The sequence below is a fragment of the Dipodomys merriami genome, unplaced genomic scaffold (genome assembly GCF_024711535.1).
Source record: "Dipodomys merriami isolate MVZ:Mamm:240054 unplaced genomic scaffold, mDipMer1.0.p SCAF_36, whole genome shotgun sequence".
NCBI lineage: Eukaryota > Metazoa > Chordata > Mammalia > Rodentia > Heteromyidae > Dipodomys > Dipodomys merriami.
The window spans coordinates 10,573,770-10,590,028 of NW_027205159.1; the positions used below are offsets into that span (position 1 = coordinate 10,573,770).

General features: G+C 42.3%; 2 protein-coding genes across 6 annotated transcripts in view; one reads left to right on the plus strand and one right to left on the minus strand.

Moving 5' to 3' along the window:
• Positions 1–8,765, minus strand: part of Septin10 (septin 10) — a 44,833-nt gene extending 36,068 nt beyond the window's left edge. The window contains exon 1 of one of the 4 annotated variants that reach the window (XM_069988663.1): positions 8,349–8,765. In XM_069988663.1, coding sequence (XP_069844764.1) covers positions 8,349–8,483 — 135 coding nt within the window. In that variant the 5' untranslated portion in view covers positions 8,484–8,765. The remainder of the gene's footprint in view (positions 1–8,348) is intronic. The other 3 variants (XM_069988665.1, XM_069988664.1, XM_069988666.1) reach the window with 3 other exon arrangements.
• A 281-nt stretch (positions 8,766–9,046) lies between these two features.
• Positions 9,047–15,735, plus strand: Sowahc (sosondowah ankyrin repeat domain family member C). 2 transcript variants are annotated; one of them, XR_011365225.1, is made up of 3 exons: positions 9,047–10,741; positions 11,240–11,328; positions 15,335–15,735. XR_011365225.1 is itself a non-coding variant. In XM_069988667.1 (1 exon), exon 1 carries the CDS (start codon positions 9,186–9,188, stop codon positions 10,743–10,745), a length of 1,560 nt encoding a protein of 519 aa, XP_069844768.1. In that variant the 5' UTR covers positions 9,047–9,185; the 3' UTR covers positions 10,746–13,125. The 2 variants fall into 2 exon arrangements, 1 of the variants encoding a protein (XP_069844768.1); XM_069988667.1 differs by lacking the exon at positions 15,335–15,735 and having other exon boundaries at positions 9,047–13,125.
• Positions 15,736–16,259: the final 524 nt, after the last annotated feature.

The window sequence follows — 16,259 nt, forward strand, 5'->3', positions numbered from 1 at the left end:
GAGCCACTGGTACCCAGTCCAGAGAACAACTGTTTCAAATCTTCTCAGAAGCTGAGAATTTTTAGTTAGTAACTATAAAACTATTATATTCAGTAATATAGTAACTTTAAAGAAATGTCAATCCTTATCTAGCAGAATGATAGGGTTAATGAAAATATAATTGCACCATTTCACTATTAAGAGTTGCTATAATTTGGATCTAGAATATCCTTCCAAAGACTTTCCATTCAGTTTGGTGCTACTGGGAAGTAAGAGAACCTTAGACATGGAGCTCATTGTTGGGATTATTAGGGTATGTCCTCAAAATACATGTAACATATATATGTGTAACTATAATATAAACATATATATAACATAAATTTGTATAACTAAATAATATAAATAACCCAATTTAAAATGGATTAAAAATTTTGAATAGCCACTTTACCAAAGATGAAAAATTGAAACATGCAAGATACTCAACATCAAATCACTACAAAATACAAACTAAGAACATACGAGATATTACTACATATCTATAACAATGGCTTAAAACAAAACAAAACAAAACAAAAACAACAAGCTGATAGTATCCAGTACAGGCAAGGATGCAGAACTATCTGAACTCTCATTCAAATACCAAGCAATACAAACATTTTGGAAAATAGTTTGGTAGTTTGTTATTGTACATTTAGCATAACACTCAGAGACTCTACTCCTATTGACCAAAGAGAAATGAAAATGTATTCACACAAAAGCTTGTGAGCATAATGTTCCTTCTCCCATCATTGCCAAAAACCAAAAACTGCCCAAACATTAAATGGTAAAAGAGTGAGCAAACTGAGCTGTGGTACAAGCAAATTCATACAGACTACTACTCAACAATGATGATGAATGTTCAGCATTCACAAATCTTCTAAAGCTTTACATTTAGCAAATAAACCATTTCAAAGGCTCCAAATCTCACACATGACTCTGTAGGAGGCAAAACCACAGGTATAAAAAACTGATCAGGGCCACTGGGGTAAAAAAGGGCACAAGACAGCTTCAGGGGTGATGAAAATTGTCTCCAGCTGGCTTGTGACTATATAGCTGGAGGTATTCATCAAAATTTATACAACTCTGAACTGAAAATAGTAAAGTGCTTACCTAACTTGTGGAAGGCCTTATACTTAATCTCCAGCATCACAAACAAAACAACTCAAACATACAAACTTTACTGTACATAAATTATATTAAAAGTTTCATTAAAATGTAGCAAAATGTTCTCACTATAAGTAATCAATACATTGGAAAGCAATGGCTAACAAAGAGTAATGAGAGTATATGAGAATAAATGAAATGATTAAGATAGCACGTTTCATGTTGTAAGCAACAATAAAAAAAGAAATATGCAAATACAAAACAAAATTAAAGCATTTCTACAACTTCAAATTATAATGGAGTGGCTATTGCTTCTGACTCTCTGAGTGATGTGGTAGTGTTAAATTATAATTCTTTTGTACACAACAGAATAGTATTATAACAGTAATAGCCCATCTTCTACCAAACAAAGAGGTCCTAGAAAGATCTCAATGACTCACACAATGAAGAAATATAACATGACATCAGTATAAATGTATGCCTTTGAAACTGTTAGAATTAATTGTTTAGAGTAGCAACAGATACAAATGAAGGAGCACTATAAGACAAAAAAAAAAAAATTCTAAGTGTGAGGACCTGGGGCAAGGAGGTCCAAGAACCAAACAACTAAACTTGGCACAAGTGACTCTCATCAAAAAAAAAAAAAGCTGGGGCTGGGAAGGTGGCTCAGTGGTAGAGTGCTTGCCTTGCATGTATGAGGCCCTGGGTTCGATTCCTCAGCACCACATAAGCAAAAAGAAAAAAGCCAGAAGTGGTGTTGTGGCGCAAGTGGTAGAACGCTAGCATTGAGCTGAAGAACTGAGGGACAACGCCCAGGCCCAGAGTTCAGGCCCCACGACTGGACCCCCCCTCCAAAAAAAAAGCTGTTAACAGCACTCTCATGGGGGTTAGAATATAGAACATGAAAATACAAGTATTTGCCACTCTCAATGTACTCTAGAATCTACTTACAACCAACAACCTCTCTGAAAAATTCAGAGAAAAATATATCTTGAAGCCAGCACCAATGGCTCACATCTATAATCCTACCTACTTAGGAGATTGAGATCTGAGGATCCCAGTTCAAAGCAACCTGGACAGATAAATAAACACACTACCTCCAATTAACCAGCAAAGAGCAGAACGTGGATGTATGGCTCGCGTAGTGCCTCATGAGAGCCCGTCATGAGCAGAAGATGAAAGCAAGACTTTAAGGCCCCAAGCTCAAGCCCCAGGATCAGCACAAATTATATATCAAATTATATATTTATATAGGTATGTGTGTAGATATATACTCTTTTAATATGTACAATGATTCTTACAAATCATTACACTACAAAAATGTGAAATTATAACCAAAGCTGAAAATAATTGTTACTTTTTATTTAAAAAAAAACCGTTATTAAAATTTTAAAGCTGTAGTTTTCAAGATTGGTAAATGCAACTGAAATGCTAAAATAATTGTAAAGCTGAGTGTATGTATGGTCAGTCTGAGACAAAATGAATCTTCCTGTCTAAAATATCTAACCAGCTCCTTTGTACTCATCTATAGCCAGCTTTACCTCCATATTGAACTGTTGTAAAAAGTCTCTCCTCATTTAAAACTAGTATAAACATAACTGTACAAAAATATATTTTCCAAAAGGTCATTTCAGCAAGCGTCTTAGAGTTTGAACACAGACTCCTTAGAAACTATCATAAATACTTAAAATCCTGAGTAGGTTCAGAAATGCCTTAGTAACCTATGAGCTAATGACAACTTAAGACTTAATACTGTTTTCAAATGCAGTAGACTATAAAAAGAAAAGATATTTGCCCTATTTCTAGAAAAGATAGGAATTGGAGATTATGAATTGTTAGTAGAAGCAAAGTTATTCCTACTCCTGGAGGATTCAAAAATTTATTACTGGGAAATGGAAGATAAAAAACAAAACCAAATACAATCAATGCTCTGTAGCTCTCCAATGCTCTAAATTATATCTGAAAAAAACTTTGAATTCATCCTGCAGGTCAAATTACTCAGCTGTAATCAAGATAAAGTAACCCCCCCCTGCCCACCCCCAAGACTTTTTTATTTAAAGTAGGACTCAGGGAAGGCAGGTTTGAACTTGGGACCATTAGGTTGGTATCACTTGAGCCATGCTCCCAGACATTTTTGCCTTTACTTTAAAAAAATAGAGTCTTGTGCTTATGCCCAGGACAGTATGGACTGTGAGCTTATTTATATTTCTCATGTAGCTAGGATGAGAGATGTGATACTGTGTCCAACTATTGTCTTAGATGGCATGCTGTATTTATGATTGGGCAGACCTTGAATCCTGATCCTCCTGATCACTGCCTCCCAAGTAAATAAAGTTATAGATAATAAGCCACATAGAAAATTTTATTTTAGTAATTATTTAGAAGAATCACATTCTACCTTTCCCAAAGGATAAATATTTACTTTAAAGACATACTACACAGCCTATATTATCAGTGTTTCAAATTTTCCTACCTGTTTTACAATGCACACTTCAGTCTGGTTCTACCAAACACTCTAATTCACAGGATGCAAGTCAGCCCTTCCTTGGTTTCCAAGATGTTTAAGTTAACAATAATGAACCCAACATGTTTTGTTGCATCTTTCTGTGTGCATACCCAATACATCAAGTCTTACTGAAACAAATGTAAAGCAGGATCATGGGAAGGGCTTACTATGCTATGATAGCTCAGAATGTATGTGGCACGCACATGGGTCTGGAAATATTTTCAGTTTACTGCATATATCACAACAATTTCATGTATCCATTTTTGTGCTAGTACTGGGGCTTGAACTCAGGGCCTGGGCATTGTCTTAATTTTTTCACTCAAGGCTGAGGCTCCACCATTTGAGTCACAGCTCCACTTCCCAATTTTGATTGGTTAATTAAGAGATAAAAGTCTCACAGATTTTCCTGCCTGGGTTGGCTTCAAACTGGGATCCTCACATCTCAACTTCCTGCACAGCTAGGATTACAGGCATAAGCCCCTGGCTCCAGGCTTAATTCCTCAACTGGATATACTTGAGAGACAAACTGTTCAATTCATACTATTTTATTCTTTAGTTCTGAATTTCTCCCATTAAAGTAAACTAAAAAGTTAAAATAATGCGGTGGCCTAGTAAATTTAAGATCAATTAAACTGTTTTAATTTAATTTGGTTCAATTTTTCTTCTGAGGAAAATAATGGAGGAAAACTTTTGAGAACTACTACTACAAGCCGGATGGCTCACATCTGTAATTCTAGCTACTCAGGAGGCTGAGATCTGAGGATCACGTCCAAAGCCAGCCCATCTCCAATTAACCACGAGAAAACTGGAAGCGGTGCTGTGGTTCAAAGTGGCAGAGCACTAGCCTTGAGTGGAAAGAGCTCAGGGACAGTGCTCAGACCTGAGATCAAGCTCTACAACCTATCCCTCTACACACACACACACACACACACACACACACACACACACACACACACACACACACACACACACACACACACACACACACACACACACACACACACACACACACACACACACACACACACAGAGAGAGAGAGAAATACTACTGGCAGATAAACCTTAAAGTAGGCAAGATCTGCATTTAGCCTTTTCCCATTTCTTTTTCTTTAGCTCTGCCCATCTTGATTTCTTAATCAAAATGACCAGTATCAACCCTAATAAACCTCTAATTTTCTTGTTTCCCAAGACTTCATCTGGTATCTGTTAACTAACTAGTAATTAACCTAACCTGAGATACCTAAACTTTTGCAAGAGGAGAAAAGATTTTCTATTAAGTCTGTAAGATGGCTGGGACATAGTCCAATGGCAGAGAGCTTACCTAGCATATTCAAGGCCCTATTTAATCTCCAGAAATCAATCCAAAAGTAAAAATCAACCACTGCCAAGCAGTGGCTTAAGCCTACAATCCTAACTACTTAGGAGTTTGAGACCTGATAATCATAGTTGAAAGCCAGCCTGGACAGAAAAGTCCTCAAGATTCTACCTCTAATTTACCAGCAAAAATGGCTGGACTGTGATTCAAGTAATAGCATCAGCTGTGAATGAATATGCCAAGTCTAGTTCCCAATTCTATAGAGGTGACATAATTCGATGTGTGCTTCAGCCCTTATTGATGAAGATTTCTTGGGACTCCTGTTTAGGCCCATCTCCAGATGGAGAGTTGTTGCTACAACTTTTAAATAAACTTTCCCCTATTGGGTGGGGAGGGAGGATTTCTTCTCTGTACCAAATAAGATAACCTCAGTCAACAATCCTTCTTTATAATAAAGATATCTTTCAACTCAAATTTCCCAAAATAACTCAAGTAATTCTGGCCTTACAGCTCAAAAATAATAACCTGTTGCTAGGCACCAGTGGCTCATACCTGAATCCTAGCTACTCAGGAAGGTGAGATCTAAGGATCGCAGTTCAAAGCCAGATTGGGCAGGAGAGTCCATGAGATTCTAATCTCTAATTAACAAACAGAAACCTGAAAGGAGGTGTAGCTCAAATGTTTAGAGCTCCAGCCTTGAGTAAAAAAGCTAAGGGACAGAGCCCAGGCCGTAAGTTCAAGTCCCAATATTGGCACAAATAATAATAGAATAAGACCCTGCTAAATGGTATGTAAATAGCAAAGCAAAAATACTACTGTGTAGAATTTTCACTTGTCTAGCACCACTGTGGTTAATATCTATGATGCTAGCTACTAAGGAGGATGGATTCTAAATCAGCCGGAGCAGGAAAGTTCACGAGACTCTTAACTCCATTTAACCACCAAAAAACAGGAAGGGAGCTGTGGCTCAAGTGGTGGAGTGCCAGCTGTGAGGAAAAAAAGCTAAGGGACAGTACCTAGACCCTGAGTCCAAGCCCTGGTACTGGCATGTGCAAACACACACATTCCAGAAATAAAATCAAATGAGAATTTTTTCAACAAATATTGCTAAAGAAATTAAAAATCCAGACATCACAAACTATTCCCCAAGTGAAATCTGTTATCTAACAGAAAAATTAACTCAAAATAGATTATGAGCTTAAGTGTAAACCATAAAACTTTCAAGAAGAGGATCTTGAGTTAGACAGTTATTAAAAGTTGACAACAAAAGTACAGACATCTATAAAATGAAAACATGATATAACAAACCATTAGATTTAACAACTTGAAGTAACTTTAAGTAGTTGTAGAAAGGAGTTGTCATTTAACAAAGCAGTTTATAAGTACAATGCATCTAGATCCATGTCACTCCTTTCAAGATTGGAAAAGACTCTAAAAGAAGATGGAAAAAAAATTACAAATTGAGAGGAAACTTTTGCAAACCTGAAAAAGGGCCAGTATAGAATACATTACCAAAAATTTTAAACTCTCTACACTCACAGAAAAAGGTAATCTACTCAGAAAATGGAGCAAAAAACAATTAAAAGACAGCAAACCAAAGATATGGCAAATATATATACAAAAGGGATGTCTAGTACCACTAGCAAGAGGGAAATATAAAGTCACAATGAGCTATCAGATACTTAATTAGAATGGCTAAAAAATAGTAACATCACTAAATATTGACAAGAATATGGAAAAACTGGAGCTCTTATATGCTGCTGGTAGGAACATTCAACAGTTTCTTATAAAGCTAAATATGCAACAGAACCTAGCAATATTCCTATGACTTTATTCCAGAGAACTGAAAACGGATTATGCTGTAATAATTATAGCAACTTTATTCATATTAGCCCCAAATGTCCTTCAAAGTATGTTATACCTATGTGGGTATCTTGAAACACTACTCAGCAAACTATTGATACTTGCAACAACTTGGATCAATCTCTGGAGATCTTTGCTGAGTGAAAAACACTCAATCCCAATTACTAGGTAACTTATACAAGTCTAGAAATGACAAAACTCAGAAATGATAAACAAATTACTGTTTGTCAGGGGTTAAGGAAGAGGTGGGAGAAGAATAAGGTGTGTGTATTCATAAGAAGGCAGGATGACATACCCTTGTGGTGACAGAAAGATCCTCTGTAAAGCTAAGCATGTAGCTTAGTGACAGGACACTTGCATGTGCAAGGCTCTAGTTTCCATTCCCTGTACTGGAGGGAAAAGAAGAAGAAAAGGTCCTCTGTCTTTCTTGTACCACAGCCAACATCTACAATGTTACTATACTGCCATACATTGAGGAAAACTGGGAAGAGTACATGGGATCACAGTACAATATTTCTTACAACTGCATGTGAACCTACAGCTATATCAAAATTGAAGGATTCGTAGAAAATATATAAATCAAATTATGTACCTACCATTAACACTAAGTCCAATAATCAATGGTTTTCTGTCAAACTTAATACTGAACCCTACTCTGCATTAGTTTGAAAAACACACGTTGCCAGCTATTCCTCTCAAACTCAGGAACTGTATTTTTTAGGAAAAAAAAAAAAGCAGTACAGACAGAAAAACTGAGCCTTGTTTAACTATCTAAAAACATGCAAGAGTGGAAAGAGAGACCAGGACAAAATCAGTGATCACTACGAAGCCAATCATGACTTCAGACCAATCACACCAGCAAACTATCCCTACAGCCAAAACTTCTCGTAGGAGACAGCGGAGTCCAGCAGTTCTCACACTTTACGGCCTCGCAAAAACTTTTGTGTCTACACGTGCCAACCGATGGTCTTTTATTGCAGAAACGGAAAGACGTCGTAACTCGCAGGAAAACACACAAAGACCTCCACTGGGTTACAAAGGGGTGGAAATTCCACCTTTCCACGCGGTCCCCCGAAGAAGGGAGTGACCCAGGGCAGGTCACAGCTTGGCCCTGTTATGAAATGATCCTAAAGTGTGACCACTTTAGGATCTGAAAGGCATAAAAACACTGGAGTCCCCGGGGGGGGGGGGTTCGGGGGAAACCAGGGCGCCCACGCGGGGGTGGAGGGTGGGAGGGGGCGCGGGGCGGGAGAGCGGCGGGAAAGCACGGGGCGCGCTGGCGAGGCCGCCCGGACGCTGGCGCGCCGCTCTCCCATCCACATCGCGGGTTCCGAGAACCGTTAGCGAAGGGACGTCCCCGTACCCACCCTTCCCGGCCGACTTTCCCCCGTCTGGGACACCAGGCCAAACGCAAACCCCGACCCCGCAACTTCCCGGGAGTCCCGGCCGCCGCGCCCGGCCGCGCCCCTCAACTCCCCCGACCCCGCCGCGCGCACCCCGGGGGCAGCACGCCGGTCACCGCCCCTCCGGGGCCGGACGCACCGAGTGAGGAGACGTGAGAGGAGCTCCGTGCGAACAGGAGGGTCGCGGGTCGCCGAAAGCGGTCCCGGCGGCGGCGGCGTAGGAGGAGCAGTGTGACGGGCTCACCAAGAGCCGCGTCTCGTCGGAGGAGGCCATGGCCCCCGCGGAGCGCAGCGCAGCGCAGCGGCAGTGCCACCCGGGGGCCCCGAGCGCGCTTCCCGGCGGCAACTAGAGAGGCGGGAGGTAACGGGAGGGGCGCGGGGGGCAGCCGGGCGCGGCCGCGGCCGTTAAGGGGCGGGGCCGCCTCCGGGGAGGGGCGGGGCCGAGCCCGGGGAGGCCGCCGAGACCAGCCATTGACTGAGTCGAGAGTTTCCCGCGTGTCCAGCCAAGCCACTCCCTCCCTCTGCCCCCCCTTCCTCTCCCCGGTGGCCTGGGACGTTCAAGGTAAGGAAAGTCCGTGCGGACAGCGGTCGACGGAGAGATGTGGCGCGAGGAAGGAGGGGCGAGGACGTAGCGCCGGACTAGCCTAGTTTGCGCGGGCTGCAGCCGAGATTGCGAACCCGCGCGAAGACCGGAAGTGGGCGGGGCCCTCCGCTGGCCGGAGCACTGATTGCGGCCCCCCCGTTTCCCTCCCCCGGAGACCGGAAGTGGGTGGGGCAGACAGGCAGGGGCGTTGCCGGGGGCGTGTCCTCCCGGGCGCGGCCTCTGTGAGGTGGTGACAGCGTCGTGCGGCCCCGCCGCCGACTCCGAACCGTTCGTGGAGCCCCACCGGTCGGGCTAGTCTTCACCATCTCTGGGTCTGCCGCCATGGCGCCGGGCTAAACTTCCCGCGGGGTGGAGAAGGTGCAGCGGCCGCAGATGGAGGGAGCCGCGGAGCCGACCCCGGAGGCGGAGCTGGGCCCCGAGGCGGTGTGGCGCTTCCTCGCGGAGCGCGGTGGCCGGGCCCAGCACGCCGAGCTGGTGCAGCACTTCCGAGGCTCCTTGGGCGGCCAGCCGGAGCAGCGCGCCCGCGCCCGCGCCCGCTTCAAGGAGCTGGTGAACGCGGTGGCCACCGTGCGCACCGACCCTGCGGACGGCGCCAAGTACGTGTATCTCAAGAAAAGGTTCTGCACGGGGATCCCTCAGCCCGAAGCCGCGGGGCTCGGGGACCCGCCCCGAATCGAGGTGACCGCCGAGGCCCCGGAACCCCCTGCCGAGCCCGGGGACGGCGCTCCCGGTCCCGAGGCGGCCGACCCCGAGGCGGCGGGCCCCGAGGCGCCCCCTGGACCCGGCCGAGAGCCCAACGATGGCGAACCTTCCCTGGGCGGGGAGGACCCAGGTCGCGAAGTCCAGGCCCCGGCCCCCGGGCCTCACGAGGACCCGGAGCCCCCGCCCCACCACGACCCGGAGGCGGACGGAGGCAGCTTTCCCGGTGGGCTCACTACCTCGAGATCGATTCGCCAGAACTTCCGGGACTTGGTGATGGGGCACTCCCCTCAGCTGAAGAGGAGCGGGTGCCCTGGGGGCATCAGCCAGGGCAGCGGCGTCTCCGGGGCAGGACGCGGCAGAGGCGGGGGAGACTCGGATAGCGCCTCGGTGGCCTCCTCGTCCGCCGAGGAGGAGAGCACCGGCGGAGGCTCGGTGACCCTGGATCCGCTGGAGCACGCCTGGATGCTTTCGGCCTCGGACGGCAAGTGGGACAGCCTAGAAGGGCTGCTCACCTGTGAACCCGGCCTGCTGGCGAAGCGAGACTTCATCACCGGCTTCACCTGCCTTCACTGGGCCGCCAAGCACGGCAAGCAGGAGCTCCTAGCCATGCTGGTCAACTTCGCCAACAAACACCAGCTGCCGGTGAACATCAACGCCAGAACGAGCGGGGGCTACACTGCCCTCCACTTAGCAGCCATGCACGGGCATGTGGAGGTGGTGAAGTTACTAGTGGGGGCCTACGACGCGGACGTGGACATCAGAGACTACAGTGGGAAAAAGGCCTCCCAGTATCTGAGTCAGAGCATCACGGAGGAGATTAAAAACTTGGTGGGAGCACTGGATGAGGAGGACGGTGAGAGTGCCACTGTCAGCGGAGGTGGGCGTTGGAGACTTTCGAAGGTACTCCCGGCTCATCTCATTACCTACAAACTTTCTCACGTCCTGGAGGATGGCGTGGATCATCACCACCATCACCACCACCACCAGGCTGAAGGCTGGCCTGGAGGAAAAACAAAAGATCCCGGTCGCAAATCCTCTGGCAGTTCTAGTGGAAGGATAAAACCCCGACTCAACAAAATTCGCTTCAGAACACAAATCATCCACACCACACCCTCTTTTAGGGACCCGGAGCAGCCCTTGGAGGAAGGGGAGGAGGAGGAAGAGGAACGGGCTCTTAAAGGCCACTCATCCTCCTTCAAATTGAGACCGAAATCCAATGTATTTGGGTAAAAATAATAATTTAATACTGAGGTTTGTCTTCACTATAAACATTAGGGATAGGTAAAGGTGGTGCCACGAGAAGTCTGAGGCCAAATTCACTGGTGTAAGCTTTGGAATGGGTGGGCGGGAATTCGCTCAGAACTAGCTTTTTTTTTTTTCCTGGGAAGTGAATTGACCTGTGCCTCTTCCTCACTCAACTCTGGAGACCTGAAGTCATTGTCCCAGGAGAGTATATCTGTTTAGACACTAGAAATCTCAACCGCGGAGAATTGATGACTGAGAGTTCCTTTGCTTAAACGTTACTGATACACTTAGTATAAACAAAGTAACGAATATAGTACTTTTACATAGCTGTTTTTCTAAGTAGTAACTTTTCCTAGAGCAAGGAAGGGAACAAGAGAGAGAGAGAGAATGTAAATTGTGATGAAGCTTGCAGATTTTAAGTGTGAACAAAACTGTGCTACTTTGTGTTTTTCCCCCACTAGTTGCATTTGCTTTTTAAGGTACTACTGATGGACATCAATTGAAATGCAGAAGTACTAATGAGAGCCCAGAGTAATAATGTGAATAATATTGGAATCCTGTTTGTATTGTAAGTAGTTCAGTTGCCTTTTTTATTTTAACTTACTGTAGTCACGGTACATTACAAATGATGGTACAAGGCTTTATTTAAAGAAAAGAATAGCAGACTGTGGTACTTTTGCGTAAAATATTGCCTCGTGATTGTCACTAGCTTGTTATAAAAGTCTTAACTTTGCTAAGGTTTTTATTCTAAGGATCATATAAACCTTGGCTCTATTTGGCATAACTCTTAGGTGCTTAGAGTTATTTAACAGAAACCTTTGCTAGTTTAGACAATTAGTGAAAATTGACACAAAAAGTCAGCCTATGCTTCTGTGAAGTAATTATTAAATCAACTTAATGATTCTCATGTAAGAGACTTTAATTTTATGAATACATTTAGTCTTACATTTTGTAGCAACATTTTGCAAGTGTTTATATTCCAAACCTTTTAATTTCCCCATATTTTTTTGAATTCACTCAAGGAGCTATGATGTAGTTAATGAAAAGCTGGGTAGTGAGTCTGCCCAGTTAAAACTAGCACTTTATTAGAGGGATTATGTCTATATTTAAATGCTGCTAGCTATTGAATTTCATTAGATAAATGAAAAATGTCATTAGAAACTTGTATAGTGTGATTCTTAGTTACATTTCATTCATTTGTGGTAGAGTAAGTGACTTCATAATTATTTTAAAACGTAACTCACAAGCATATTAAATCTTCTGTGAAAGATGAGAAACTTTTATAGGTGAATAATTTGAGTCCTGCCTTATCTTTTTGGTCTAAATTGCTGGGGTCTAAGTTGCTATAGTCTTTAGGGTAGATTTATCAGAGCCACAGCTTTTGATTCATAGATCTTTAATTTTCCAGCTAACAAAATCTTATAACAAGTTTGTCACGTCTCTAAATGACAGTTAAATTTGTTTTTACATGGATGAAGGTATATAAGCTATTTTCCATTGTGTGCCTTTTGTTTTAGGATTTGTGTATGTTTCAGACCACCTAAAAATTCTGCTAAACAACAAATACTAATCCTTTGTAACCAGTTGCATAAAAATCTATCATTTGTTAGATCTTTAGATACAAGTGTGTCATTTAACTTGCATTTCACACTAGAGGTGCCAATTTTATAACAAGCTGATTTTCTTTTGGTCTTTTTTGTGGTGCTGGTTATTGAACCATTTGCCTTAAGTATGCTGGTCAAGCTCTCTACCATTCCAGCCACACCCTGCCCTTTTTTGTGAACCACTGTGCTGGCCTCACTCAAGATCCTCCTGCCTCTACTTCTAGAGTAGCTGAGATTTCAGCTGTGCATTACCATGCCTAGCACTAGGCTCCAATTTTTCCAATAAGATGTTAAATTTTTAAGTCATTCCTAAGGATAACTCCTAGCATTCCTGGTCATAACTTGCTATGTGCAGTAAGTGTAACATTTTCAACTGTGTAACTATAAATTCATCTTGTTTTTTATTTCTCAAATCAAGATTATAAAAGTGATGTAAGTAATTTGATATTCATAAAGTTGTGCCTATTGGTAATGAGAATACATATGTCAAACACTTAGATGTTAATGGGCATGAGACTAATTTTAAAACAAGTATTTCCGTGTGTTTCACATAAGTACACTTGTAATTGATAAATGGCGCTATTTTTATGGTTTGTCAAATGAAATGAGCCTACTCTGGTACTACTTTATTTATGTCTGAAATAATGGAGTCTCGGTTGCCTTTTCTTTCACTGTTGTAAGTAAGTGAAAGTTTCAAAGTTTGAGAATGTAGAATCAGATTGTAAAGTTCTTTTTTGTCAAAATAAAAGGTTCACACTATACCTAGTCTCCAAATTGTTCTAAATGTCTTTAGAAATTTAAAGAACTAGAGTCCTTTTAGCCTTTTTGCATGTACAGTGTTTTATGGTTCACAAAATGCTCTATGTGCTTGTATGTGTGAGAGAGAGAGAGAGAGAGAGAGAGAGAGTGTGTGTGTGTGTGTGTGTGTGTGTGTGTGTGTGTGTGTGTGTGTGTGTATTGGGGCTTAAATTCTGGTCCTGGGCACTGTCCCTTTATCACATAAGGTAGATACTCTACCACTTGAGCCATAGCTTCACTTCAGGTTTCTTGGTGATTAAATGGAGATGAAGGTCTTTCTTGCTCAGCTGGCTTCAAACTGAGATCCTCATATTTCAGCCTCCTGAGTAGTCAAGGAGTATAAGCCACTGGTGCCCAGCTATAAAAATGCAATTTACTTGACCCTTTTACCCCATAAAGTTACTATCCATATGTTCCTAAATGACAGTTAACACAATGTCAGTTAGGACTTAGTCTATCTACTATCCTTCAGATTGCCAAATTCTAGCAAAACTGGAGTTTAAAGCTGCAATCATGGAGGAATCCCACACAAGAAAACAAATTGCTGAGATTTAGGTGGCAGAGCACTTGCCTAGCTTGCCCAAGGCCTTGGTTTCCAGCCCCAGCATGGTAAAGAAAGGAAAGAAATGGAGGGGTAGGAAAAGGAGATGAGAGAGAAGAGAAGAAAAAAAAGTGTGGGGGGGAACCCTAGGTTGGGTATACATAATCACCCATATACCCTCCCTAACTAGACTTTGCCTCAAGACAATAGGAATGCCTTTTTCCACTTTCTTCAGCATTGGATGTTAACTGTAGCTTGTTAGCTACAGTTCATAAAAGTCATCTAGCAAACATCAAACTCTTAAATGTTCTTGTAACAAACCCAGTAAGTACCCACTGTGGTTCTCCATTTAGAGCTAACAATAGTTGCTCCTGATGTTTTGTTTTTTTGACAATTCAAAATCCTGAAGGAGGCCAGAGGCCAGTAGCTCATGCCTGTAATCCTAACTATTCAAGAGGCTGAGATCTGAGGATCACATTTCAAAGCCAGCCCAGGAAGGAAAGTCCTTGGGACTTTTATCTCCAATTAACTACCAGAAAACCACAAGTGGCCCTGTGGCTCAATTGGTACAGTGCTCTCCTTGAGGTGAAGAGCTGAGAGACAGTGCCCCAGCCCCTGAGTTCAAGCCCCACAACTGACAAAAAAGCTAAAGGACTAGTAAAAGTAGTGTCTAGCATGACATCTTAGAAATGTGTCTTAAAAGGATTCATTAAGCAGTTCAAGCAGTTGAAACATATCTTTGAAACTTTTCCAAATTAAAAAATGTCTTGCGAAAAAGTACCATTAATTGTATAGTTCATCTAAAAATTCAATACTCTGGGAATCTCCTGCAAACCAGTGTTTTTTGATGATTAGTCAAATCTTCATTTTAAAAAAATCCTAAAATTTTCGTTCAAGTCAGATGTAGTCTGGGATCCTTCATATCTTGAAATTGATAAATAAAATTGCAAACAATAAAGGTTGACCTGAAAGAATTGAATTTTGCTGGCAGATCAAAGAAGAGAAGCATGCTTGCAAGGGAGAAAGCTCAGAGATACTGAGCTGAAGGGGCTTGTCAGAGCACTTTATAAAGATTTAAACTTCTGTATAGTAGTACAAGACAGTCTTTTAAATCACTAGTGAAGTTGTTCCTTGCATCACTTTCTAAAAGTAATTGCTTTAGTTCTGAATCTGTTCCTGTTTTCGTGATTGACCAATTTGAAATAGGAATTTAGTGCCCTTCTATAGATTGGACACAACCCTTCTGCCCTTCCTCCAGTAGTTTCCAGGCCCAAGCTAGCATTTTTAAGGTCTCCACATTCTTTTAAGAATTCTATTGATTTTGCAATTTCAACTTACTGACCCTCACAGAATTCCTAGATGTTTTGAAGTCCAACATGCCTAATATACCCTGGACCCTACAAGTACTATAAATCTTGCACTATCCTGTGTACTGATCTTTACAGTATTTCTACACTTTTCTGTGACCAGAAAAGTCCAAGAGGAAGAGGCTTCAATTGGTATGAAACTATAAGTGATCCAGTTTAGACTGAACTCTGTTAAACTCTGAGCATGGCTCCTCAAATACAACTTTTCTATGACTCCCCTCCCCCCTCCTAATGCTGTATAATCAATTTTTATTCTTGTTTCAGTATGAGAGCTGGAAGATGACTCCATGTGAACTTGTTTCTCAAGATAAAGCAGTGGGAGTGTTTACATATCTGCTTCCCCCTCCCTCAAATCTGTCACCAAGTCCTTTTCTTCATCCTCTTTAAATGTCAGTTTCAGCTATGACTGCTGGCTCAAGTGGTAGTAGAACACTTGCCTAGCAAACCTCACACCCTGAATTCAATCCCAGTAACTACAAAAAATTGATAAACATTACTTTCTTCTCAGAAAATGGCTTCCTACTTCCATTAATACAGTTCCTACTTTTCTACATGGACACATTCTGTTCTATTGATGGGGAATTGAAGCACAGTGACTCAAGTAACATGTTTGCTCAAGTTCACATAGCCAATAACTTAGCAGACCCAGCTTGGACCTTGTACCATGTCGCAGACAAGAAAGGAGATTATACATTATACTCTTATTCAGGCCTGGCATGTACAAGGCATCTCATTAATTTGGTTTTTAAATGAAAAAAAATTTCATAACATTACATAAATATGGATAATTCAAAACATGGCTTCATGCTAAGTGGCTAAAATTGTCCATTTCATGCAATTCAGCTTTTAAATGCCAGCCAACCAACTCATCTGCAGCTTAGCCAAACAGTGGTAATATCTCAATACTGAAAGTAAAATCTGCTTTATTAGGATTTTGTGATTTAAGAGATTTTTTTCATGACCAAATTTGATTATAAATAAGGGTTTTGGATTATAAGCTGACTCAAGTAAATAAACTAGGAGAACTGACTCTACCTGGCATTAAATATTTTGAGTACTGTCAGGCATACAAACAACTGGATAGGGAAATAGTTTAGCATGGAGTGTGTGTGTGTGTGTGTGTGTGTGTGTGTGTGTGTGTGTGTGTGTGTGTGTGTGTGTGTGATGTGTGTGATGTGTATACTGGTCC